The sequence below is a fragment of the Muscardinus avellanarius genome, assembly GCF_963383645.1.
Source record: "Muscardinus avellanarius genome assembly, chromosome: 22".
Lineage (NCBI taxonomy): Eukaryota > Metazoa > Chordata > Mammalia > Rodentia > Gliridae > Muscardinus > Muscardinus avellanarius.
This window is the reverse complement of record NC_137808.1, coordinates 16,007,137-16,032,202: the sequence shown is the minus strand read 5'-3', so window position 1 is coordinate 16,032,202 and position 25,066 is coordinate 16,007,137. Positions and strand designations below refer to the sequence as shown.

The following is a 25,066-nucleotide window of genomic DNA, read 5'->3' as shown; positions in this document are numbered from 1 at the left end:
CCAGACCTATTTTTTATATTGTTTTATTTGGAAACAGGGTCTCTTAAGCCAGCGCGGCTGGCTCCGAACCAGCACGATCCTCCTGTCTCTGCCTCCCAAGCGCGGGGATGACAAGCGTGCGCCACCGCGCCCGGCCTGAGGATGGAGTTTTGACGCTAGTGTTTGAGAGGCCCAGAAAACAGATCACCCCTGAACCGAGACTGTTGCCTACACACTCCTAGGACAGCAGAAGATGAACAAGGGAGGAAATAATGTTCTCTCAGCCGGGCACAGTGGCGCACGCCTGCAACTCAGTACTTGAGAGGCTGAGTCAGGAGGATTGCAGGTGGAGGCCAGCCTCAGCAACTTAGCAAGACCCTGTTTCAAAAAAAAAAAAAAAAAGTATAAAGGGCTGGGGGGGGCATAGCTCAGAGGTAGAATGCTCCTGATTTCAATCCTCAGTACCCCAATACCAGAAAAAAAGGAACATCATCTTGGGGGCGCTTTGATGTTATTTAATGTTGCTACACCAAACTTGATCTCAGATGACCCCAAGCGTGAGCGGCCATGGGCATCTCAGCGGCCCCAAGGCTCGGGTTCTACATGTCCAGAGTTCATTGGGGCGGCTATAAATGCTTGAAGGTTTTATTAATGCTCTTCAGAGTTTTTATACCCTTCTGTATGTTCACATCTGCATTCAAAAGTCACCCTATGGCGGGGAGCCGCGGCACACACCTGTAATCCAGTATTTGGGAGGCTGAGGCAGGAGGATCACAAGTTGGAGGTCAGCCTTAGCAATTGAGACCCCCACACAGCTTAGCAAGATCCTGTTTCATCTTTTTTTCTTCTTCTTCTTCCAGTTCTGGGGATCGAACTCAGGGCCTTGCACATGCTAGATAAGTGTTCTGCCACTGGGCCACGTCTGCAGCCACCAAGACCTTGTTTCCAAATAAAAGCACTTAAAAAAGATTGGGATTGTAGCTTAAAGATAGAATGAGGCCGGGCGTGGTGGCGCACACTTGTCATCCCAGGACTCGGGAGAGAGACAGGAGGACGGCGCGGGTTCGAGGCCAGCCTCAGCTACCGAGTGAGGCTCTCGGCAACTCAGTGAGACCCTGCTTCCAAATAAAATAGAAAATACGTCTGGGAGTGTAGCCCGGAGGTAGAAAGCCCCCGGGTTCCACCCCCAGGACCACACACACACACACACGCACACACACACACACACACACACGCACACACACACACGTAAACCAAATAAGAAAGCCACCCCAGGACTAGGTATAGTGGAGAAATCTTACAACCCAAGTACTTGGGAGGCTGAGACAGGAGAATCGCAGGCTTGATGCCAACCTCAGCAATTTAGCGAGGCCCTCTGCAACTCAACGACACCCTGTTTCAAAGAAGAAAAAACAGCGCCGGGCGTGGCGGCGCACGCTTGTCATCCCCGCGCTTGGGAGGCAGAGACGGGAGGATCGTGCAGGTTTGAAGCCAGCCCCGCGCTGGCATAAGAGACCCTGTTTCCAAAAATAAAATAGGTTTCCAAAAATAAAATAGGTTTGGGAGTGTAGCCCGGAGGTAGAAGGGCTTCCAGGAACCCCAGGACCACCAAAAAAAAAAAAAAAGAAAGAAAGAAAAAACATGGCCGAGGGTGTAGCTTGGAGGCAGAATGCCCCTGGGTTTAATCCCCAGAACCAAGAAATAAATAAATAAGCGGGCCATCCTATAGCTGAGCATGCTGCTCTGAAAGGCACACAGGCCATTAGCGATTTCCCAGAAGCCCAGTTCCAGTTATTGATCTGGCGTGGCCCCGAGGAGCATTTGGCAGGAGGAACTCTTTGGAGCCAGGCCCTGCTGGCCTCCCTGAGGCCTGGACACCTGCTAATGAAAGGCCTTCGACCCCACCTGTGCCGCCCAAGCGCGCGAATCCCTCCAGGAGGCTGGGTCCAGGGTGTGGGCAATGGTGCGGGGCTGGTAGGAGAGTGGTTTCCACGGAAGCTTCTGTCCTAGCGATGGAAGGCGGTCATCCAGCCTGCCAGGGAGCCCCCAAAGTCAGATTTCGCTCTTCGTTGTAGCATTTTGGGCTCCAGGACTGCTGAAGGCCTGGCTGCAGTGTGCCCATGCGTGTGTGTTAGTGTAGGACCAAAGCGGGGCCATGACAGGCTTCATCCACACATCAGACAAGCTAGGCCTGAGTTTCAGTTTCCCAGGAATACAACTAACAGTTAAGCGCCAGTTTTGGCGCCTGGGTCAGGATGAAAAACTCCCAACCAACCCCAGGAGGCACGAACTAAACGGGAGGCACCAAGTACCTGTCCGTTGCTTGTGATGACAGCAGCAAAGATTCCATTTGGTCTAAAGATAACTCCTTTTATATCACAGCCTGAGTGACTGAAATGTATAAAACTGTCTTGGAACAAAGACTCGGGGTCCTTGTCAAGACTCCATGGCATTGGAGGGACTTGGACCCTAGCTCGAGCTAGTTCCCCAACAAGCCCCGTTCCTGCTTTTGCATTATTGTGGGGGGTGGTGGTCTCTGTCACCCTGGGATCCCAGACTTTGAGTACAATGTCAGTGACATTGAACCCTGGCTAGCTCAGAACTACACCCCCAGCCTCTTTTACTTTTTTTTTGTGGTACTGAGTGTGGAACTCAGGGGCTTTTTACCTCCGGGCTATACTCCCAGACCTATTTTGTGTTTTATTTGGAAACAGGGTCTCACTAAGTTTCTGAGAGCCTCACTAAGTAGTTGAGGCTGGCCTTGAACCTGCGCGATCCTCCTGTCTCAGCCTCCCAAGCGCGGGGATTACAAGCGTGCGCCACCACGCCTGGCTCTACTTCTTACTTTTATTTATTTTTTTTTTTGGCGGTACTGGGGTTCCTGGAAGCCCTGCTATCTCCGGGCTACACTCCCAGACCTATTTTATATTTTTTTATTTGGAAACAGGGTCTCTTAAGCCAGCGCGGCTGGCTCCGAACCTGCTCGATCCTCCTGTCTCCGCCTCCCAAGCGCGGGGATGACAAGCGTGCGCCACCACGCCCGGCGTCCTTAGTCTTTGAGAATTTCCACAGGGGTGGGGGGACTCCTATTCCTCTTCTAGAATCCAGCCCCCACCGTTACCCCTGGGAAGGCTCGTCAGCTACTTCTTTCTTCCTTTAACATGGAAACAGTTACTGTGTTGCTAGGCTATCTGTATACTGAGGTTACAATGTTGTAATAGAATCACTATATCAGTTTACATTCCAATTCATTAAAGTGTGTGTGTGTGTGTGTGTGTGTGTGTGTGTGTGTGTGTGTGTGTGTTTTAAAAACGGCAACAGTAGCTAGCCTTAACAACTTAGGCCCTAGGCAACTTTTTTTTTTGGTGGCACTGGGGGTGGAACCCAGGGGCTTTCTACCCCTGGGCTACATACCCTCCCAGACCTATTTTGTATTTTATTTGGAAACAGGGTCTCACTAAGTTGCTGAGAGCCTCACTCAGTAGCTGAGGCTGGCTTCGAACCTGCGCGATCCTCCTGTCTCCGCCTCCCAAGCGCGGGGATGACAAGCCCGCGCCACCACGCCTGGCGTGACACCTTATTTCAAAAAGAATAAGACGGGAGCTGGCAGTGTAGCTCAGAAGTAGGCGAGCCCTAGGTTCAATCCCCAGTCAAAACAAACAACAACAACAAAAAAAACACAATCTGGACAAGTAGCAGGGCTTGGTGGGGTACACCTGCAAGCCCAGCTATTTGGGAGGCTGGGGCAGGAGGATCACTTAATCCCAGGAGTTTGACACCAGCGGAGGCAACAGGACATGATCCTATCTCACAAACTAGTTCAAGGAGCCAGGTGTGGCTGCACAGGCCTGTTGTCCCAGCACTTGGGAGGCTGAGATAAGAGGCTTACAGGTTTGAGACTGGCCCCGGCAACTTCCGCCCTACTTCAGACTCAAAGAAGAAAATAAAGTAGGGCCGGGGTGTGCAGCTTCCGTGTGGAGTTACAGGCATGGGCCGCCACACCACACACAGGGAATGTTTACTTTGAAGCAGAGCAGAATGGAGTGTCAAAGGGATTCCTTGGTGGCCGCCCTGGTGGGGGAAATAGAGGCGCCCGGCCTGTCCCCGCCAGGCTCAGACTGCCCAGCGGCAGCTCTTATTATCACGCTTGCTGGGGGCTTGTAGGGAAAAGTTTGTTGAGAAGAGTGAGGGCGGTTGTGACCTGAAGACTCAGTGCTGAGCGCACCGGGAGGGCAGGAAGCTATTTCCTGGGGTTCAGGGTGACTATAGTGGGCGGCGTGGCTGGGACGCCACCGCAAAAGAGGGCTGGATGAGGGGACAGTGGCCACCAGCCTCCACGACGGCTTTTACGTGTGCATTAAATGCCGTCTAAGTGTGTGTGTGTGTGTGTGTGTGTGTGTGTGTGTGTGTGTGTGTGTGTGTTGCTGGGGATGGAACCCAGGTGCTTCCACCTCTGAGCTACACCCCCAGCCCTTTTTCTTTTTCTTTTTTTGGTGGTACTGGGGTTCCTGGAAGCCCTTCTACTTCCGGGCGACACTCCCAGACCTATTTTTACATTTTTATTTGGAAACAGGGTCTCCTAAGCCAGCGAGCGTGGCTGGCTTCGAACCTGCGTGATCCTCCTGTCTCTGCCTCCCAAGCGCGGGGATGACAAGCGTGCGCCACCGTGCCCGGCTGTACCTGGCTTTATTTATTTATCTATTTCGCGGTACTGGGGATGGAACCCAGGGACATTCTACCCCCAAGCTACGGCTCCAGCCTTGTTTTTTATTTATTCTTTATTTGGGAATAGGGTCTCACTAGGTCGCAGGGGTGCCGAGGCTGGCCTCGATCCTGCTATCCCCTGGCCTGGGCTCGCTGTGGACCCCTGGTCACCTGTAGGCGCACAAGCCTGGCGGCACGCTGCGAGCACCCTGGAGCAGGGAGCGCTTAGGTGGGGAGGGAGGGCGAGGGAGGGGCGGAGCCCTCGCAGGGCTGGGCCTTGGCGGAGAGGAAGACCGAGTTGCGCTGCTGCGCAGATTTGTGTGGGAGAGGCCGGGGGCAGGGTGTCGGCTCAGAGGCTGCTGTCACAGCCCCGGGCTGGCTAGTCAGGGCCGGGGGCGGCCTCAGAGGGAGGGTGAAGAACAAATGGCGGGCTGGTGGGCGCATGGGGGGCTGGGCGGGGCAGGGCGGGCAGGGTGCATCCCGCATCCCCATGCGTGGGAGACCAAAACCGGAGGATCGTAGGTTCGAGGCCAACTCCAGCAACTTAGCCAGGCCCTGTTTCAAAACTGGAAAATAAAATAGGGCTGGATGCAGCTCAGAGGTAGAACGCCCCCTGGGTTTATTTGCCAGTACCATGTAACACAGACACACGCATGTGCACACATACATGAATTTTGACTTTATGCTGTTTTTCTAGTCTGGAATATTTTAGGGTGTTAGGGACATCTGTTACGGATTGGGAGAGTATGGTTTGGGGAAAGCCTTTCCCCGGGGACCCCTGCTAGGGTCCCGGACACACTTTCCCCCAAACCATAACAAAACCCTAGACGACCCCAAACAGAAGAAAAACCGTGGATTCTTGTCCTAAGCTAAGAATAAATATGCATGGCTTGGACAGTTGCTGAAGATTTAAAGAAGTTTATTAAAAGATAGAAATACAGTAAATAGAAATACAGCCCCATGCCAAAATGGCATGGAGGGGGGGTGACTCAAAATGAATACACCAAAGGGCTTGCACGTGGACTCGGCCTTTTATACCCATGACCTCCATCTTGTTTGTGTGAAAGTGTCTGTAAGTTACCTCCCCCAGCAAGGTGTGGCGAGGTGTTTCCTTCCATGAAGGCCGACCCCTCCTGCCATCTTAGCTGGCTTATCCAATCATGTAGATCTGTCTTTAGAGAAAGGCCTAGTTCTCCTCAACTAAGATCTGCCTTTAGATAGAGAAAGGCCTGGTTCTCCTCTCCTATTGGCTGGTTAATTACTTTGAGCCAGGTTAATTGACATTGGAATAGTTGCCTGCTTTTAGGCAGAAACCAAGTCCTTGCACAGATTTGCTCCTTACCCAATTTTTGAAATATATTAATAATCAGAGCTTTCTCTAATCTTCCTAGGCCATTCCCAATACTGGTACACATCCGTGACGTAAAAAGACAGGCATGTAAATAGGGAAATAGAGACAAATCAGAACAAAAGGGTTGGATTAGATCGCCATTGTGTTGTCCTGAGTTTCCGTTTCTAGGGCTTCCATCTCAGAACATAGGTGTAGCGTTTGAATCTGGAAAGGTGGAAGGAAATATTACTTAGGAGACGTGGCGCTCTTGTGTGGCTTGGGGACATTTTTTCTGTGTTTTGTCCTGTTCTTTGGAGGGGGGGTTACTGGGGATAGAACCCCGGGGAGTTCTACCTCTGAGCAACACCCCCAGCCCTACTTTATTTTTTATTGACAAACAGTCTCACTGGGTTGCTGAGCACTGAAGTTGTTGAGACTGGCCTCGAAATTGCGATCCTCCCGTCTCAGCCTCTCAAGTTCTGGGACCACAGGCGTTTACCAGTGCGCCTGGCTGGATATGTTTCTTTCAGCTTGAAAAGCCAGGCTGGGGGAGGGGCCTGGGCAAATTCAGCCCGCCCCTCTGCGTCAGGTCTCCCTGGGGCCCACCCCTCGGGATGGAGGGCAGAGAGGAGCAGGGGAGAAGGCAGAGGTGGTCCAGAGCCAGCGGTGAATGGCCCCGAGGCCATTCGACTTTTCTGTTTTGAAACAGAGTCTCACTCCATTGCTGAGACTGGCCTCCACTTGTGATCCTCCTGTCTCAGCCTCCTAAGGACTGGGGTGACAGGCGTGCACCCCCATGCTGGACGCAGCCACCCTCCAGAGCCCAGAACCGGGGGCTTCCAGGGCTGGTCCTCCGGCCTCTGCCTCCCCGCGGCACGGCTTCGTGACAGATCTCCCCTGGGACTGCGCAGCGGGCAGGCGTCGGGCTCCCAGAAGTCTCTGCTTTCCCGGCTAGATGAGCAGGCGCCCCGCGTCCCCAGGGACGAGCTAAGTGCCCAGAGAGAGACGTCCGCAGCATGATGAATTAGGAGCCGTCATGTGTCAAGCCGCCCGTCCCTCCGGTTCATGCGGACCCAGGCTGGGCCTGCTTCTGCACATTTCTATGGAAATACATCTCCGTGGCTTGTAATTTTCTAGCTGAATAACTTCGGGGTAGGCCCACTTTAGAGTTTAATTATCCGTTTGCTGGGAGAGCTTTGTGGAGCCGTTCAGTGCTCAGGAGAGTGGCCAAGTCCAGATATCCTCTGACACTCGCCGCGGGGCTTCGTCGCTTACAATACATTAATTTTTTTTTTTTTTTTTTTTTTTGGTACTAGGGATTGCTCCACCTCTGAGCAACGCCTCAGTCCTATCTTATTTTTTATTTTGAAATGGGATCTCACTGGGTGTGGTGATGCGTGCCTATCGTCTCAGTACTTGGGAGCCTGAGACAGGAGGATTGCAGGTTTGAGACCAGCCTTAGCCATTTAGGAAGGCCCCCGTAACTTAGTGAGGCTTTGTTTCAAAATAAAAAAGAATTGGGAGCCGGGCGTGGTGGCGCACGCTTGTCATCCCCGCGCTTGGGAGGCAGAGACAGGAGGATCGCGCAGGTTCGAAGCCAGCCGCGCGCGCTGGCTTAGGAGACCCTGTTTCCAAATAAAAATGTAAAAATAGGTCTGGGAGTGTAGCCCGGAGGTAGAAGGGCTTCCAGGAACCCCAGTACCACCAAAATAATAATAATAATAATAATAATAATAATAATAATAATAATAATAATAATAATTGGGAGGCTGAGATAGAAGGATTGCCATTTGTGGATAGCCACAGCTAGTGAGGTCCTGTGCAACTTAGTGAGACCCTGTTTCAAAATAAGAATAAAATATAGGGCTGGGAGTGTAGCTCGGAGGTAGAATGTTCCTAGGTTGGGAATGTAGCTCATGGGTACAATGACTCTGGGTTCAATTCTCAGACACACACACACACACACACACACACACACACACACAGATAGAGAGATGAGGTCTCACTAAGTTGCCGAGGGTCTTGCTTAGTTGCTGAGGCTGGCCTTGACCCTGTGATCCTTATGTTTCAGCCTCCCAAGTCTTAGGATCACAGGTATGTGCCATCATATATCTAATTTACAGTGGTAAATTATAATGATAAATTTATAATTGAGTGATAAATAGTCATAAACTAATTTGGTGTGTGTGAAAAGGAAGAACCTGGTAGGAAATTAATCATCCTGTTTGTAATGAAAATTGCTGGGTGGTTAGCTCGTGGGTAGATTTTCCTTTATTCTTGTCTATATTTTTCTACGGTGACCCACATTCCTTTTGCAGCGTACATAAATTGTGTGTGTGTGAGTAGGTGGGTGCGTTTTGTTAATATTACAAATTTGGAGACTTGGTAACATGTTTTCTTCACCTCCTGAATTCACAAGAAACATTACTCCTCTTCAACATAATTTTTAATAGCTATTTAGGGTAGTTCTAAACCTTTTGCTTCCTCTGGGCTGAACGATTCCGAGAGGAGCTCTAACAATTCGAATACTAGACATACCTTAACTTTCTTTTCTTCTCAATACACTTTGAGCCAGCGGTGGTGGCGCACACCGGGAACCCCAGGACTTGGGAGGCTGAGCCAGGAGGACGCAGGGTCGAGGCCAGCCTCAGCTATTTTGCAAGGCCCTCTGCAATACAGTGAGACCCTGTTTCAAAATTAAAACCAAAAAGAGGGCTGGGGATGTAGCCGGGAGGCAGAATGCCCTGGGTTCAGGCCCCAGCACCTACGTAAGTGCATACCTTCATATGCAGACATGGCTGTTCCCTTCCTCCTCCTCCTTCCCGCCTCCCAAGCCCCTTCTGCCGTTCTCCCGTCCAGCTCCTCATTCACCCAAAGCCCGCTTTCTTTCCTGTTTTCCCTCTGGCTCCCACAGGTGAGGGAGATCACGTGACTGGACTTTCTGAGGCCGGTCAGTCTTGGCCCAGTATTCCATGTCTTGTGCTGCAAATGGCGTGGCGCTGGGGCTGGAACCCAGAGGTGTTCTACCTCTGAACGACTCCCTCAGCCCCACTTTATTTCTTAGTTTGAAACAGGGTCTCGCTAAGTTGCCAAGGCTGGCCTCAAACCTGCAAGGCTCCCGTTCCAGGCTCCCAAGCCCTGGGCTCATAGGCGTGCGCCACCATGCCTGGCTTATAGTGTTTTTACGACGATCAAAAACGTATCCTTTGTGGGGGAGCGCAGCTTCTGAGGTACAAATGCTGCAGGCCGCTGAGTCCGGATGTGAGCGGGCCGCTTTGAAAGTAGATGCAGCGAGAGAGAGTGCAGGACGCTTGAGCTCTGCTTTTATTATGATTGCAATTTGGCTTTCTTCTTGGCAAGTGCCTCCAGTGAAGATCTGGCTTCTAAAAAGAAATTAAAGGTTGCACTGAGTTTCAGTCAGAGATAATTAGTTCTCATTTTGCTTGCAAAATCTCATAGAGTGGTGCCCTGCCTTTCCCCACGGCATCCCAGAGGTCCACAGTGCCTCAGGGCCTGGAGGGGACAAGCCACAGCCCCTTTCTGGCACTCATCCCTTTATCAATCCATTTACCCCTCCATCTATCAACCTGCTCATCCATCCACCTCCCTGCCATCCATCCATCCATCCATCCATCCATCCATCTATTCATCTGTGCATTTGTCCATCCATCCATTCATCCATCCATCTATCCACCCACCACCCACTTGTCCATCTATCCATCCATCCATCCGTTCATCCGTCCATCCATCCATCCACCCACCACCCACTTGTCCATCCATCCATTCATCCATTCATCTGTCCATCCATCCATCCATCCATTCATCCACCCACCACCCACTTGTCCATCCATCCACTCATCCATTATCCATCCATCCATCCATCTATCCACCCACCACCCACTATCCATCCATCCATTCATCCGTCCATCCGTCCATCCATCCATCCATCCACCCACCACCCACTTGTCCATCCATTCATCCATTTATCCATCCATCATCCATCCATCTGTCCACCCCCACCCTCCCTCGCACATATCCACCCATCCGCTCACCCACCCACCCATCCACCTATCCATCATCCATGAATCCACTCATCTACCCCCTCTCCACCCACCCACTCCTCTGTCCACCCTTGCCCACCCATCCTTCCATCTGTCCATCCATCCACTTGTCCACCCACCCACCCACTCATGAACCCCTCGCCGGCGGCTCCTCTGGGGTGTGTGGAGGGGAGCCAGTGCTCTTGCTAGGGACAGGCTTCTGGGAGAGGCCAGTGGAGGCCTGGTCATTGTCCTCCAGGCATACACAACGTGCTAGATTACGGCACGGACGTTGGATGGAATGAGCGACCAGCTGGCCGTGGTGGGAGCGGATAAGGACTTTAACTCGCGGGCACAAGGGACAGAGGGGCGTGTGGGGGACCGCGTCCTTTGTGGTTGGGGGCCGGCATGGGACAAGGGAGGCCGAGTGCCGAGCAGGGTGGCACGCAGGAGCCTCTGGGGCGGCCTGGCCGCGCTCTCACAACTGTGGATGGCGTCTTCCTTTTATGATTCCACCCGGCCACGGCTCCGGGTCCTGGGGTTCACGGCGGGAGCTGTGTGACTTGGGACAGGCTGGCCGGCCCCTCGGGACCTCATCGGGGAATGGAGAACGGTAACAGTCCCCTCCTCTGCGGTTGAGAACCGCGTTAACTTGCAGAAACATTCCTGGATCAGCACCTGGCCCTGTCCCGAGCCAGTGAGGCTGTCCCCACAGGCTGTAATTTTATGCCTGCCTGCCCCAGGCAGCCGCACGCTGGGCTCTTTTCCACAAATTCCCTGACAGAGCCCCGGGAGATGGGCGTTATCGATCGGTTTCACACAACCGAAGTCTATTTTGAGTTTCCGCTCGGAGATTTTAGCGTCCTGGGTGGAGTTGCTTCTATTCTGGTCTCCTCCTCCTCCTCTTCCTCCTCCTCCTCCTCCTCCTCCCAAGCACCGGCACGCGGGGGGAGGCGGACAGGGACCACAGCCATCCTCATCTCCGGAGGGGGCTGGAAGTGAAATTCCGAGGCGCACGGGGAGCCCCCAGGGCGCCTGCCTGGGAGCCGGGCGAGCCACGAACTTCAGGGCAGGCCAGAGGACAGGCCGTCTTGGGGATCTGCCAAGCCCTAACATTTGGCAGGAGGGATTCGGGGTGGATGGGCGGGACGAGGCGGCATTTCAGTTCAGCAAGTGGGACGCTGGGAAAGCAGGAAGGCGCAGGTGCCGCCGGGAGCCGGGGGAGGGGCGCTCAGCCGCTGCCTGGTGGAGGGCGAGACGCGGGCGCCCCTGGCTGCACATTTCCTCCCGGGAAACTTTGCGGAGCTGCGTGTGGCGGTGCACGCCTGGAATCCCAGGCCTTGGGAGGCCGAGGCAGGGGGTATTAGGTTGGAGGCCAGCTTTAGCAATTGAGTGAGGCTGTCAGCAACTTAGTGAGCCCCTGTTTCAAAAAAATATTAAGACTGGAGTTACAGCTCAGAGGTAGAACGCCTCTGGGTTCAATTCCCAGCACCATATATCCCCCCCCCCCCCGCCAAAAAAAAAATACCCCTATTGTTCTTTCAGCTCTTTCCTTATAAAAGAAACAGATTTCTTCAGACAGTCACTTCTTCCCCTAAAGAAGCCAGGAGAAAGGGCAGGCAGTCTTGGGAGGCTGAGAAAAGAGGATTGCAGGTTCAAGGCCAGCCTCAGCAACCCATTAAGACCTTCAGCAACGGTTACGAGACCCTATTTCAAAAGTAAAAAGTAAGAAAGGCTGGGCGTGTAGTGTAGAGATAAACCGCCACTGGGTTCAATCCCTAGTAACCACACACACACACACACACAAGCACATATACTATACATACACATATATATTGCTATATGTACATATATACACATGTATGTTTATGTGTGTGTATGTGTGTATGTGTAGATGGCTGATAATTTTTTGTTTTCTCTTTAGGGTGCCACATAAAGTTTCCCATTAAGGCCTACATAAAGAAAAAACATATCTGGGCATGTGCCGCTGTGCCCGGCTTTTTTAAAATTTATTTTTAGCTCTAGGAATTGAATTCAGGGGAATTCTACCTCCGAGCTACACCCCCAGCCCTCTTTTCTTTTTTATTTGGAAACAGGGTCTCGCTCAGTTGCCAAGGGTCTTACTAAGTGGCCAAGGCTGGCCTCCACCCTGCAATCCTCTGGTCTCGGCCTCCGGAGGACTGAGATCCCAGGTGTGCGCCAGGGGCCGGGCCACTTGAGACACAGACAGTCTGCTTGGGGGGCGGGGTCCAGGCGGAGCCACCTGCGCAGCGCTGCTGTGTACATTCTGAGGACTTGCCGGCTCTTGCTGGCTCGTTGGCCTCGCGTTGCTTTGTGGGAGCAGCCCCACCCCCGGGGCTGGGTGCCAGGCAGGCCATCTGCTCCAGGGGCTGGCCCTCCTACCGCCCTGCCGTCTCCTCCGCGCCTGGTAAACCATCCTGGCCAGCCTCACCGAACGCGGAGTGCGGCCGCGGGCGCGCATATCGATGGCGCTGCTGGGGCCACCCGCCCTGGCCTTGGCGGGCGGACCATGCAGAAGGCCAGGGAGACAGAGGGAAAGGGGACCGCTTTTCCTGGCACCTGCTCAGGCCCTGCCTGGCAGACCATACACCTGGCTCCTGAGCACAGTGGGCTTGGCGAGCGTCCCAAAACTGAAGTCATAATAGGTCACTGGATACTGTCCTGCGCGCACCCCAGCTCCAGGGCCCCAGCCCGCCTCATCCCGATTCCTGACCCCAGAAGCTCCAGGCAGGGTCCCTCAGCGCCGGAGAGCGCTCCGTGGAGCAGTCCTGCCTGCCGTGCCCGTGGAGGCCACCCCACATATCTTGATTGGTTTTACTTTGAAACAGGTTCTTGCAAAGTGGCAGGCGCTTCTATTCTCTATTTTCACCAGGAGGCGGCCTCCAATCTGCCATCCTCCTCCTGCAGCCTCGGCCGTGACTGCGGCTGCGGCTCCTGCGCTCCCGCACGCACGCAAGGAAAACCCTGCTCGTTTGTGTTATTTAGGGAGAGAGACTCTGGCGGGCGCCAGTTGGCCCGGCGACAGGGAGCATTTCCTGTTCCCGTTCCAGTGGCCCTCACCTGTCTCTGGGCCTCGTCCGCCCGGGGTGGGGGCATGGGGGGGGGCGACTGTCTGCCTTCCTGTCTCAGTGACCGCTGGAGCCCAGCCACAGGTCCCTCTGCACCTTCAACCCGTGGTGTGGCCCAGGGAGCTAAAAACACAGTAGGCCACGCCTACGGCCCACACCTGGGGCCCAGGACTCAGGTCGGGCTGACCCCAGGGGCAGGCTGAGTGAGACCCTCCTTTCAAAACAAAGAATGACCCGGGCGTGGTGGGCACGCTTGTAATCCCCGTGCCTGGGAGGCAGAGACAGGAGGATCGCGCAGGTTCGAAGCCAGCCTCAGCTACTTAGTGAGGCTCTCAGCAACTTACTGAGGCCCTATTTCCAAATAAAATATAAAATAGGTCTGGGAGTAGAGCCCAGAGGTAGAAAAGCCCCTGGGTTCCACACCCAGTACCGCCAAAAAATAAAAAGGGGGGGCTAGGGTGTAGCTCAGAAGTAGAATGTCCCTGGGTTCTATCACCCAGTACCAAAACAAAGACACAAACAAATAAAATAAAAACTGAAAAAGGGCCGGGGGTGTGGGTCGGAGGTACAGTGTCCCTGGGTTCAATCTCCAGTAATACACACACACGTTCACACACACACACATGCGCGCACACACGTGATAGGAGCCGGGGCAGGGCGGGGGCGGGGCCTTGGATTCTAGAAGGCAGCTGGGCTGTGTGCTGCGGCGACAGGGAAGTCTCTGGAGGGTTTTAAGCTGAAGATAACATGATTTGATCTCGCTTTGGCAGACAGATCCTGCAAAACAGACTCAGGCCCAGGGAAGACGTGGGTGTGGGGAAGAGGGGAGCTGGTGTATCAGCTTGGGAGTCCCCGCCCCGCGTGGCGCCACATGCCTGCACATCCCGGGACTTGGGAGGCTGGGATGGGAGAGTCGTAGGTTCGAGGCCAGCCGTAGCAACTTAGTGAAACCCTGCTAGAAAATAATAATTTTTTTTTGTTTTTTTTGCGGGTTTAGGGATGGAACCCAGGGGCATTTGACCTTCGAGATACACCCTCTGCCCTGTTTTTTATTCTTTATTTTGAAACAGGGTCTCACTGAGTTGCAGAGGGCCTCACTAAGTAGCTGAGGCTGTCTGTGAACCGCGATCCTTCGGTCTCAGCCTCCCGAATGCTGGGATTACACACGTGCACCACCGCGCCCGGCTAATAATAAAAATTTAAAAAGGCAGGAGGTGTAGCTCAGAGGTAGAGAAAAGAAAAGAAAAAAATAAATGGTATATGTGGAGTTAATGGAACTGACTTGTGGGTGGTATCAGTAAGACAGTGGCTGCAGACAGACACCTCCTTCCCATCAGAGGCATTCGACCTCCGAGCTACACTTCCAGCCCTATTTTTTATTCTTTATTTTGAAACCGGGTCTCACTGAGTCGCGGAGGGCCTCGCTAAGTAGCTGAGGCTGTCCGCCAACCGCGATCCTCCTGTCTCAGCCTCCCGAATGCTGGGATGACAAGTTTATGTCACCACGCCCAGCTAATTTGTTTATTTGGGGAAAAAAAAAAATGTCGCCGGGCGTGGTGGCGCACGCTTGTCATCCCCGCGCTTGGGAGGCGGAGACAGGAGGATCGCGCAGGTTCGAAGCCAGCCGTGCACTGGCTTAGGAGACCCTGTTTCCAAAATGAAAATGTAAAAATAGGTCTGGGAGTGTAGCCCCGAGGTGGAAGGGCTTCCAGGAACCCCAGTGCCACCAAAAAAAAAAAAAAAAAAAAAGGTCTCACTAAGTTGCTGAGAGCCTTGCTAAGTTGCGGAGGCTGACCTCGAACCTGCGATCCTCTTGTCTCAGCCCCCCCCACCCAGTCCTGGGATGCGGGCATTTCCATAAATGCCCCTTCGGCGTTTGCCTGGGACTTGCTGGTGGCTTCGGGTTGGCGTCGCCACACAGTGGCCCGTGGCTTTGCTGACAGACTCTTCTCACCCCTCCAGGGCCCTTGTCTTTGTGTCGCACGGTGCGGGAGAGCACTGTGGCCGCTACGACGAGCTGGCGCAGATGCTGGTGGGGCTGGAGCTGCTGGCGTTTGCCCACGACCACGGTGAGTCCCGTCCACCTCCCGCTTCTGTCACCCTCAGCCCCTCGGCACCGGGGGCTTGAACCCGGGGTGCCTCGCCTCAGCCACACGCCCGGCCCTGTCCTGGGGTCTTTATTATTATTATTATTATTTTGTGGTCCTGGGGGTGGAATTCAGGGGCTTTCTACCTCCGGGCTACACTCCCAGACCTGTTTTCTATTTTATTTGGAAACAGGGTCTCACTGAGTTGCCGAGAGCCTCACTAAGTAGCTGAGGCTGGCTTCGAACCTGGGCGATCCTCCTGTCTCGGCCTCCCAGGCGCGGGGATGACAAGCGTGCGCCACCACACCCGGCTCTGGGGTCTTATTTTGAAACAAGGTCTCAGTAAGTCACTGAGGCTGACCTCCAACTTGCAATCCTCCTGACTCAGCCTCCCAAGTTCTGGACAACAGGTCTTCACATGGGTCTCTCAGTAAAACCTACCTGGTTGCTCCGGCTGACAGCCGCATCTGCCCAGTGATTTCTATAGAGCGTGAAGCTGAAAGGAGACATCTGCGGGAACACCCAAAGTGAGATGTGCTCGCAGAGGTCAGCCCCAGCCGGCCCTCCCTTAGCTTCATAAAGCGCCTGCCCGCTCGGCACGTGGCGCACGCCCCTGAGACTTAGGAGGCCAGACAGGAGGATCGGAGGTTCGAGGCCAGCCGGTCTCAGCAGCTTAGCAAGACCCTGTTTCAAGTAAAAAAACTAAAACAGGTCTGGGGTGTAGCTCAGAGGTAGACTGCCCCTGGGTTCGTCAGAAGAAGAAAGAAGAAAGAAGAAGGAGAAAGAAGAAGGAGGAGGAGGAAGAAGAAGAGGAGGAGGAAGAAGAAGAAGAGGAGGAGGAGGAGGAGGGAGAGGAGGAGGAGGAGGAGGGAGAGGAGGAGGAGGAGGAGGGAGAGGAGGAGGAGGAGGAAGAAGAAGAGGAGGAGGAAGAAGAGGAGGAGGAGGAGGAGGAGAAGAGGAAGAGGAGGAGAAGAGGAGGAGGAAGAAGAAGAGGAGGAGGAGGAGGGAGAGGAGGAGGAGGAAGAGGAGGAGGAGGAAGAGGAGGAGGAGGAGGAAGAAGAAGAGGAGGAGGAAGAAGAGGAGGAGGAGGAGAAGAGGAGGAGAAGGAGGAAGAAGAGGAGGAGAAGGAGGAAGAAGAGGAGGAGGAGGAAGAGGAGGAAGAGGAGGAGGAGGTGGAAGAAGAGGAGGAGAAGGAGGAAGAAGAGGAGGAGGAGGAGGAGGAGGAGGAGGAGGAGGAGGAGATCATTGTATATTATGTTGCTGAAGCTGGTCAGGTGCTCGTAGCTTTCTAATGGTCTCCGTGACGTCCTCGGCGGCTGGGAAGTCTCAAGCTTCGGCTCTCCGCCTGGCAGTTTGAGTAAACGAAGAGTTCCACGTGACTAAACATGGTGATCTCCCCCACGGTGCACAATCTCCCATCCCAGCTCAGACCCGGGAACGGGGCTTCTGCCTCCGAGAGATGATGAAGCAGTTACTCCAGGAGGTGGGACGGGGAGCCCCGGGGCCTTGGGGCTGAAAAGCCTCCGCCACTTAGCAAGACCCTGTTGCAAAATAAAAAATAAAATAGGGCTGGGGGTGTAGCTCAGAGGTAGAATGCCTTTAGATTCAATCTGCGGTAACACACATACACGCGCGCACGCACACGCACACACACGCACGCACGCACACGCTTGCTGGGGCATCTTGTACATGGAGCTTTGCAAATCTCATCTGCCAGGAGTCCCTTCAAGTGAAATCTATACAGTGTCCCCATAATCGAGAACACTGCCCGAATTCTTTCTGGTTATAGTTGTGACGTTCTTGAGTGCTGTGACGGCCATCTCAGTACTACCTGTGAAACTGTATGAGAAATAAATCCAGGACTACCCCCTGAGGCTTTGCCCTGGGGACAGTGTTATTAAGTTTGGCGCTTTTCACACCAGGTGCGGGCCTAAGACAGGAACGCTGTTTTTCTTATTCCATTTCTCTCCATTAACATTGGTCTCATGCCAGGCATGGTGGCACAGGAGGCTGAGACAGGAGGATCGCTGGTTAGAGGCCAGCCTGGACAATGTAGTGAGGCCCTCAGCAACTTGGTGAGACCCCTGTTTCCAAATAAAAAACTAAAATCGGGCTGCACTAGAAAGCCCTGGGTTCAATCCCCAGCACCACAAAAAACAAAACAAAACAAAAAAACAACCAAACAACAAAACAAAAACCACTGCAGTCAACCCATTTACAGGTGGCGCACACCTGTAATGCCAGTACGTGGGGGCTGAGACAGGAGGATTGCTGGTTGGAGGCCCTGTATCAACATAAAAACAAAAAGAGCTGGGGTGCAGTTCGGAGGTAGAATGTCCCAGAACTCAGTCCCCAGTACCTTCTCCCCACAAAATTTGGTTGCCATCCCCCTGACGTTCTGGGGACCGTGTGGACGTCGAGCTCCACCGTGCTCCTGAGCTTCTGACCTCTTGACAAGCTTGGCCCAGTCTGCAGGACTGAGTCAGTGCCCCGCTTACTTGTTTTGTTTGAGACGCGGAGCAAAGCCATTCGAAACGGCTCCTTTTTTAGGGTCAAAAGAAAAGAAGCCTCTTGACGCTTCCAGAATAACAGCTCTCTGCGACGTTCTAAATATAGGGCAGGAAAATGTTTGTTTGTCTGTTTTAAGGTCCTCAGAAACCCGTCGTAATGGCTCTTGCATGTACTGAAGGGGGTGACCCCCATCGGCCAGCATGGTGCTGCGGCCCTATCATCCCAGCACTGGGGAAGCCCAGACAGGAGGATCGTGGGTTCGAGGCTAGCCCCGGCAACTTGGTGAGACTCTCGGCAACCTAGGGAGACCCTGTTTCCAAATTAAAAAAAAAAAAAAAAAAGCTAGGGGTGTAGTTCAACGGTAGAATGGCCCTGGGTTCAACCCAGCATGGTCTGTTGAAGGACCATGTCAGGCTGGGCCCTTGGGACCCCAGGAGGAAGTGCGCTGACGGGAGGGGGGCCACCAAGGCTGTGCCTGGGCCTCGCCTTCCCCCAGGGTCTGATTTCTTTGTTTTTTGGTGTGGCCGGGGATTTTTAAATGCAGCAGGAGGGCTGGGGGAGGCGGCGGTGGGCCTGTGGTTGGAGGTCCCATCCGCAAGTGAGCTGCGCCTGGGGCGCTGAGGGGCAGGAGCGGCGCCCCAGGGTGGGGTCTGCAAGGGCCCCTTCGGGCACTGGAGGCGGCGGGGGCCGGGGGGCAGGGTGGCCGGATTCTGAGGCCGCCTGAGTCTGGGGCTCAGAGAGGGCCTGGCGGGCGGGGCCTGGCGCGGGAGGGGGCCGGCTGGCCATAGCCGCACAGGTGGAAAGCCCCAAGATGGGGGTCCTGTGGCTTTCTAAACACAGCGCGGAGAAAACGGGGCGCGGCACCCGGGCCGGGGCCTCCCAGATGCGGTGGGTGACTCACCGGAAACCCCCGGGTCTTGCACGCAGGCCTGGCAGGTCTGAGCGCAGGGAGGGGGCGTGGCCCGGGCGAGGCGCGGCGGGTGGGCGTGGCCTGGGTGAGGCGTGGTCGGCGGAGGGCGTGGCCTGGGTGAGGCGTGGTCAGTGGAAGGCATGGCCTAGGTGAGGAGTGATCGGCGGGGGCGTGGCCTAGATGAGGTGTGGCTGATGGAGGGCGTGGCCAGACAAGGTGAGGTCAGTGGGGGCGTGGCCTGCGCGAGGCGTGGACTAGATGGGGCGTGGCTGATGAAGGGGGTGGCCAGACAAGGTGAGGTCAGTGGGGGCGTGGCCTATGGAGGGGGTGGCCAGACAAGGTGAGGTTAGTGGGGGCGTGTCCTAGGCGAGGCGTGGTCAGTGGGAGGTGTGGTCTAGATGGGACGTGGCTGATGGGGGTCGTGACTCAGACAAGGCGCGGTCAGTGGGGCGTGGCCTGGATGAGGCGTGGCCGAGGGAGGGCGTGGCCTAGGCGAAGCGTGGTCAGTGGGAGGCGTGGCCTAGGTGAGGCGTGGTCGGTGGAAGGCATGGCCTTGATGGGACGTGGCTGATGGGGGGCGTGACTCAGACAAGGCGCGGTCAGTGGGGCGTGGCCTGGATGAGGCGTGGCCGATTGAGGGCGTGGCCTAGGCGAGGCGTGGTCAGTGGGAGGTGTGGTCTAGATGGGACGTGGCTGATGGGGGTCGTGACTCAGACAAGGCGCGGTCAGTGGGGCGTGGCCTGGATGAGGCGTGGCCGATTGAGGGCGTGGCCTAGGCGAGGCGTGGTCGGCGGAAGGCGTGGCCTAGATGAGGCGTGGTCGATGGGCGTGGCCTAGGTGAGGCCTTGGTGGCGCGTGCCCTGTATAAGGCGTGGTCTATGGGGGTGTGGCTGGGGGACGTGGTCGATGGGAGGAGTGGCCGAGGGGCGTGGCTAAGAGGGCGTGGCGAGAAGAGCCTTGGGTCCCACCGCGGAAGGAAGCCCACGTTTTCCCCTAGAACCTGGTCGTTGCGGCTTGCTCCCAGCGGTGATTCCGCCTGAAACCCCTCCCTTTGCCAGTGCGTCCGTCCTCCAGTCTCGCTAACGTGGCCTGTTTAGAAATACATCTGCTGGGCCCGGTGTGCTGATGCACGCCTGTCATCCCAGTACTTGGGAGGCTGAGACAGGAGGATAGCAGGTTCGAGGCCAGCCTCAGCTACTTAGCAAGACTGTTTCGAAATAAAAAATAAAATAGGGCTGGGGGGAGGTGTAGCTCAGCGGTAGAATGCCTCTGAGTTCAACCTTCAGTACCAAAAAGGAAAACAAGTGGCTGCTGGGGTGTGGCTGAGTGGCAGAGCACCTGCCCAGCATGGCCAGGCCCTGGCTCCTTCTCACACCCTGTGAGAAGACACATTTGCTGGGTCAGACCGTTCTCTTTATTTATACAGTATAAAGGAATCATACTTGGCTAATTAACAGTGAATTAATTATCTGCAAATATTTGAGAGAAATTTCTAAAGGGAGACTTAAAAAAAAACCCAAGCAGAATAAGAAAGAGCATCTGGGAGGGAATGTCCGTGGGTGGTGGTTAAGTGGATCTCGCTGAAGGGTGGGCCCTCAGGGGGCAGGAAGGAGTACTTGGAAGATTCAGGGCACTTAGGAAAAAAAAAAAGATGATCTGTGTGTGTGTTTCCAGGCAGGGAGACAGATTCGAGTCAGGGTCTCTTGTGGCATGTATTTAAAATAGATGCCATCGGTTACAAATAATATTTTTGTTGAAAATGTTTAGAAAACGCGTTGGCAGTTTTTTTTGTCTTAATACGTAGGAATGACAGTGATGTCGGGTAGGCCGCCCTTTAGCTTCAGGAGATCACAGAGAGCCGGGCGTGGCGGCGCACACCTGGCATCGCAGTGCTTGAGAACCCGGCACCGGAGGATTGCGGGTTCGAGGCCCGGCCCGGCGCGTGGCCAGGCCCTCAGCAACTCTGAGACCCGTTCCGAGAAGAAAAATAAAAAGGGCCAGAAGCAGAACTTCCCCTGGTTCAATCCCCAGCACCAAAGAAATTAGTAAGTAGCAATTCATTTGCGCCAGGCAAGCTGGCCTGTGCCTGTGGTCCCAGCCAGTGGGGAGGCCCAGGCGTGAGGACTGTCGGAGGCCCAGGGGGAGTCCAGGACCAGTGAGAGAGAGACAGACAGACAGACACACAGACACACAGACAGACAGAGAGGGGAAATAGTCACGGCATTTATTATCATTATTATCATTATTGTGGTACTAGGGATAGAAGCCAGGGCTGTTCTGCCTTCGAGCTCCACCCCGGCCCTATCTTATTTTTAATTTAGAAACAGTCTCGCCAAGTTGTTGCGGCTGGCCTCCACCCGTGAGCCTCCTGTCTCAGTGTCCCAAGTACTGAAATTCCAGGCGTGCACCTTATTTTTTGTCTTGAAACAGGGTCTCCTTAAGTTGTTTTGGGTCTTGCTAGGTTGCTAAGGCTAGCCTCAACTCTGCAGGCCTCCCTTCCCAGCCTCCCAGGTGCTGGGATGCCAGGCATGGGCCACCATGCTCAGCTTAGGAGCACCGGTCTGTAATAATGGAAAGTACTAGAAATACCGGCCAAGAACCTTCTGGATCGTCCTCACCGACAAGGGTAACATTTCCAACCTAAGACTAAAATGCGCATTTCTGCACATTTTCAGAATGATATCTGCCCTCCGCAACCGCTCGCCGCTGACATGATAGATCCGTTTAAAGGCATTTTCAAAGAGCATGAGAGAAAAGAAAATTGTAGGTGGCTCCCGTCCTCCTCCCCTCTCCCCTCACCACAGAACTGCCGAGAAGGGAGACTGACGTTTTGTCTCTGGAGCGAACAATGGATGTCCCCGGGAGAGATGTGAGGCTGGTGGCTTAATTACAGGAGACAGCGAGGCCGCGCAGCGAGGGCTTCAGGCTAGTTCTTGGCTTTCTGAACGTTCTTTCGCATCTCAGAGCTTCATTAATCTTATATATATATATATATATATATATATATATATTTTTTTTTTTTTTTCTTTTTGGTACTGGGGATTGAACCCAGGGGCATTCGATCTCTGAGTTACTCCCCCAGCCCTTTTTTTTTTTTGGTGGTACTGGGGTTCCTGGAAGCCCTTCTACCTCTGGGCTACACTCCCAGACCTATTTTCTGTATTTTTGAAATAGGGTCTCTTAAGCCAGCGCGGCTGGCCTCGATCCTCCGGCCTCTGCCTCCCAAGTGCAGGGATTACAAGCGTGCGCCACCACTCCTGGCTACCCCCAGCCCTTTTTTATTGTTTGTTTTAAAACAGGCTCTCATAGCCGGGCGCGGTGGCGCACGCTTGTCATCCCAGCATTCGGGAGGCTGAGACCGGAGGATCGTGGTTGGCGGCCAGCCTCAGCTACTTAGCGAGGCCCTCTGCAACTCAGTGAGACCCGGTTTCAAAATAAAGAATAAAAAATAGGGCAGGGGGTGTAGCTCTGAGGTCGAATGCCCCTGGGTTCCGTCCCAGACCCGCAAACAAACAAACAGGCTGTCATGAAGTTGCTGACGGTCTTTCTAAATTGCCGAGGCTGGCCTTGAACCTGTGCTCCTCCACACCTCCACCTCCCAAGTACTGAGATGATGGGTGTGTGCCGCCACGCTGGGCTTCTTTGGGTATTTTTGTGGACTCTGGGATGTGGGCGCTGTCTGCTGCTGGCCCCGTGGTGAGCAAGGCCTGGAATCGAGGTGGGCACTGGACTGGTCACATGAGAAGGATGGCGCCTTATTATCTCTGGTTGTCGTATGATTCCCAGGACCCAGAGTTTTTCCAGGCTCACAACTGCCCATGTGGAATAACAAGACATGCGCAGAACTACCCGGCATGATGGTTCTGTTGTGTTTCCAAAAAGCCAGCCCTCCTCGGGGCTCTACTCCCAGACCTTTTTTTTATACTTTATTTGGAAACCGGGTCTCACTAGGTTGCTGAGAGCCTCACTAAGTAGCCGAGGCTGGCTTCGAACCCGCGCCATCCTCCTGTCTCCGCCTCCCAAGCGCGGGGATGACAAGCGTGCGCCACCACGCCTGGCTTAGAAGATTATTGATATAAAATACTCTGTATCCAGAAATCCCCGGTGACTGCTTTTCAAGTCAACTCACTATGTCACCGTGGCATAGTGCTTACTTTATATTCTATCTTTCCATCTTTGTAATAAAAACTCATTTACGCTTCCAGCGAGAGTTCAAGCTAGACTTCTCTATACGTAGCTCAGAACAAGAACCCGCGCTACACATGTCTCTCCCTGGGACGGTTTGGGGAGCCCAGCAGGGTCCCTGGAACAGCTCCTCGACCGTAACATGCTCTGCAGGCTGAGAGAGCAGCCCGAGCCCGAGCCCCTCGGGCCCCCAGAGGCTGCAGCTCGTGGCTTTAAAGGCAGTGCCAGCGGGGCGCGGCGGGCACGCTTGTCATCCCCGCGCTCGGGAGGCGGAGACAGGAGGATCGCGCTGGTTCGGAGCTTAAGAGACCCTGTTTCCAAAAATATATATATATACAAAGTGGATCTGGGAGTGTAGCCCCGAGGTAGAAGGGTTTCCATGAACCCCAGTACCACCAAAATAAATAAATAAATAAATTAATTAATTAATTAAAAATATAAAAAATAAAGGCAGCGCCAGCCAGGCATGGTGGGCAGGCTTGTAATCCGAGCATTCGGAAGGCTGAAACAGGAGGATCATGGTTCACAGCCTGCCCCAGCTACTTAATGAGGCCCCCCGCAACTCAGTGAGACCCCGTTTCAAAATAGACAATAAGCCGGGCGCGGTGGCGCACGCTTGTCATCCCCGCGCTTGGAAGGCGGAGACAGGAGAATCGCGCAGGTTCGGAGCCAGCCACGCGCGCAGGCTTAGGAGACCCTGTTTCCAAATAAAAATGGAAAAATAGGTCTGGGAGTGTAGCCCGGAGGTAGAAGGGCTTCCAGGAACCCCAGTGCCACCAAAAAAAAAAAAAAAAAAGACAATAAAAAATAGGGCTGGGGTTCTAGCTCAAAGGTAGAATGTCCCTGGGTTCCATCCCCAGTACTGCAAACATAAATAAATAATTTAAAAAATAAATTAAAGGTAGAGCCGGCTGTTCCTGGGTCAGGGAATTCCTAACACCAAGACATCCAGGCCAAAGCCGCAGGCACTGCGGCGCTGTTCCTGTCCCCTGCCCGGCTGATTTTGTTTGTAGTGGTGCTGGGAATGGAAGCAGGGGTCGTCTAGCTCCAAGCGGCACCCCAGCCCTCCCTATTTTGAAACATGTTCTCTCTCTAATACGCTGAGGTCCTGCCTAGGTAGCTGAGGCTGGCCTTGAACCTGGGATTCTCCTGTCTTAGCATTCCAGGTCCTGGGATTCCGGGCCTGGCTGGCGTAGATTCAGCGTAATTAGGGCACTTTCTATAAGGGGCTTGAGTCCTGGACCTGACCTTGGTGCCCCTGGGAGGTCTGGGACGGACCCTCCTCAGATGCTGAGGGAAGACTGTGCCTGCAGATTGCATTTCTTTCTGCCGCCTTTTATGGTGGCAGTAACTGCAGTACTGATTTCCTAAAAAGGAGAGTTTTCCTCCCTGATGTTAAACACTTTCTTTTGTCCAGAAGATCGTGGAGGCTGGGAAAGCCCAGCAGGGCAAGGTCAGAGCCTGGGGGCCCTGAGCACATGTGATCCCGCAAGAGGGGCCCAAACCCAGGTGCAAGGGAGGTGGGGCTGACAGAGACCGCCCGAAGGTCGCCAGCGATCCCAGGACCTGGGAGGCTGACACAGGAGGATCACAGGTCGGAGGCTAGCCTCGGCAGCTTAGTGAGGCCCTCAGCAACCTAGCGAGATCTCTGTTTGAAAGTAATAAAGTAGGAAGGGATAAGGGTGTAGCGTGGAGGTTAAATGTCCCTGGGTTCAAAGCCCAGTACCAAAACATAATAATAAAATGAGAGAGAGGGAGAGGGAAAGGGAGGGACATCACACAGACACCACGTCTTCTTATTTATTTATTTATTTATTTATTTATTTAGCGGGTCTGGGGGTGGAACCCAGGGGCATTAGACCTCCGAGCTACACCCCCTGCCCTATTTTTTATTCTTTATTTTGAAACCGAATCTCGCTGAGTTGCAGAGGGCCTCGCTAAGTAGTAGCTGAGGCTGGCCTCGAACCGCGGTCCTCCGGTCTCAGCCTCCCGGATGCTGGGATGACAAGCGTGCGCCCCACGCCCGGCTTCGCTTGTTTTTTGAAAGCCTTTATTTCACGTGGCATGGTGGTGCACGTCTGTCATTCCAGTGCTGCGGAGTCTGACACAGGAGGATAGCAGGTTTGAGGCCAGCCTTGGCGACTTAGTGACACCCTCAACAACTTGACGAGTCCCTGTTTCAAATTAATTTTTTTTTTTTAATTTTGAAAGGGTTGAGTGTAGCTCAGAGG

General features: G+C 54.1%; 1 protein-coding gene across 3 annotated transcripts in view; it reads left to right on the top strand.

Moving 5' to 3' along the window:
• The window catches only part of MGLL (monoglyceride lipase), a gene marked incomplete at both ends in the record, with an annotated part of 64,754 nt that overhangs the window by 13,653 nt on the left and 26,035 nt on the right, over positions 1-25,066 (top strand). For 2 of the 3 annotated variants that reach the window (XM_080718097.1, XM_080718096.1), the window contains one exon: positions 15,105-15,211. The exons of the other annotated variant lie outside the window; for it this stretch is intronic. In XM_080718097.1, the coding sequence (XP_080574223.1) occupies positions 15,105-15,211 (107 nt within the window). The remainder of the gene's footprint in view (positions 1-15,104; positions 15,212-25,066) is intronic. 3 annotated transcript variants of the gene reach the window in all.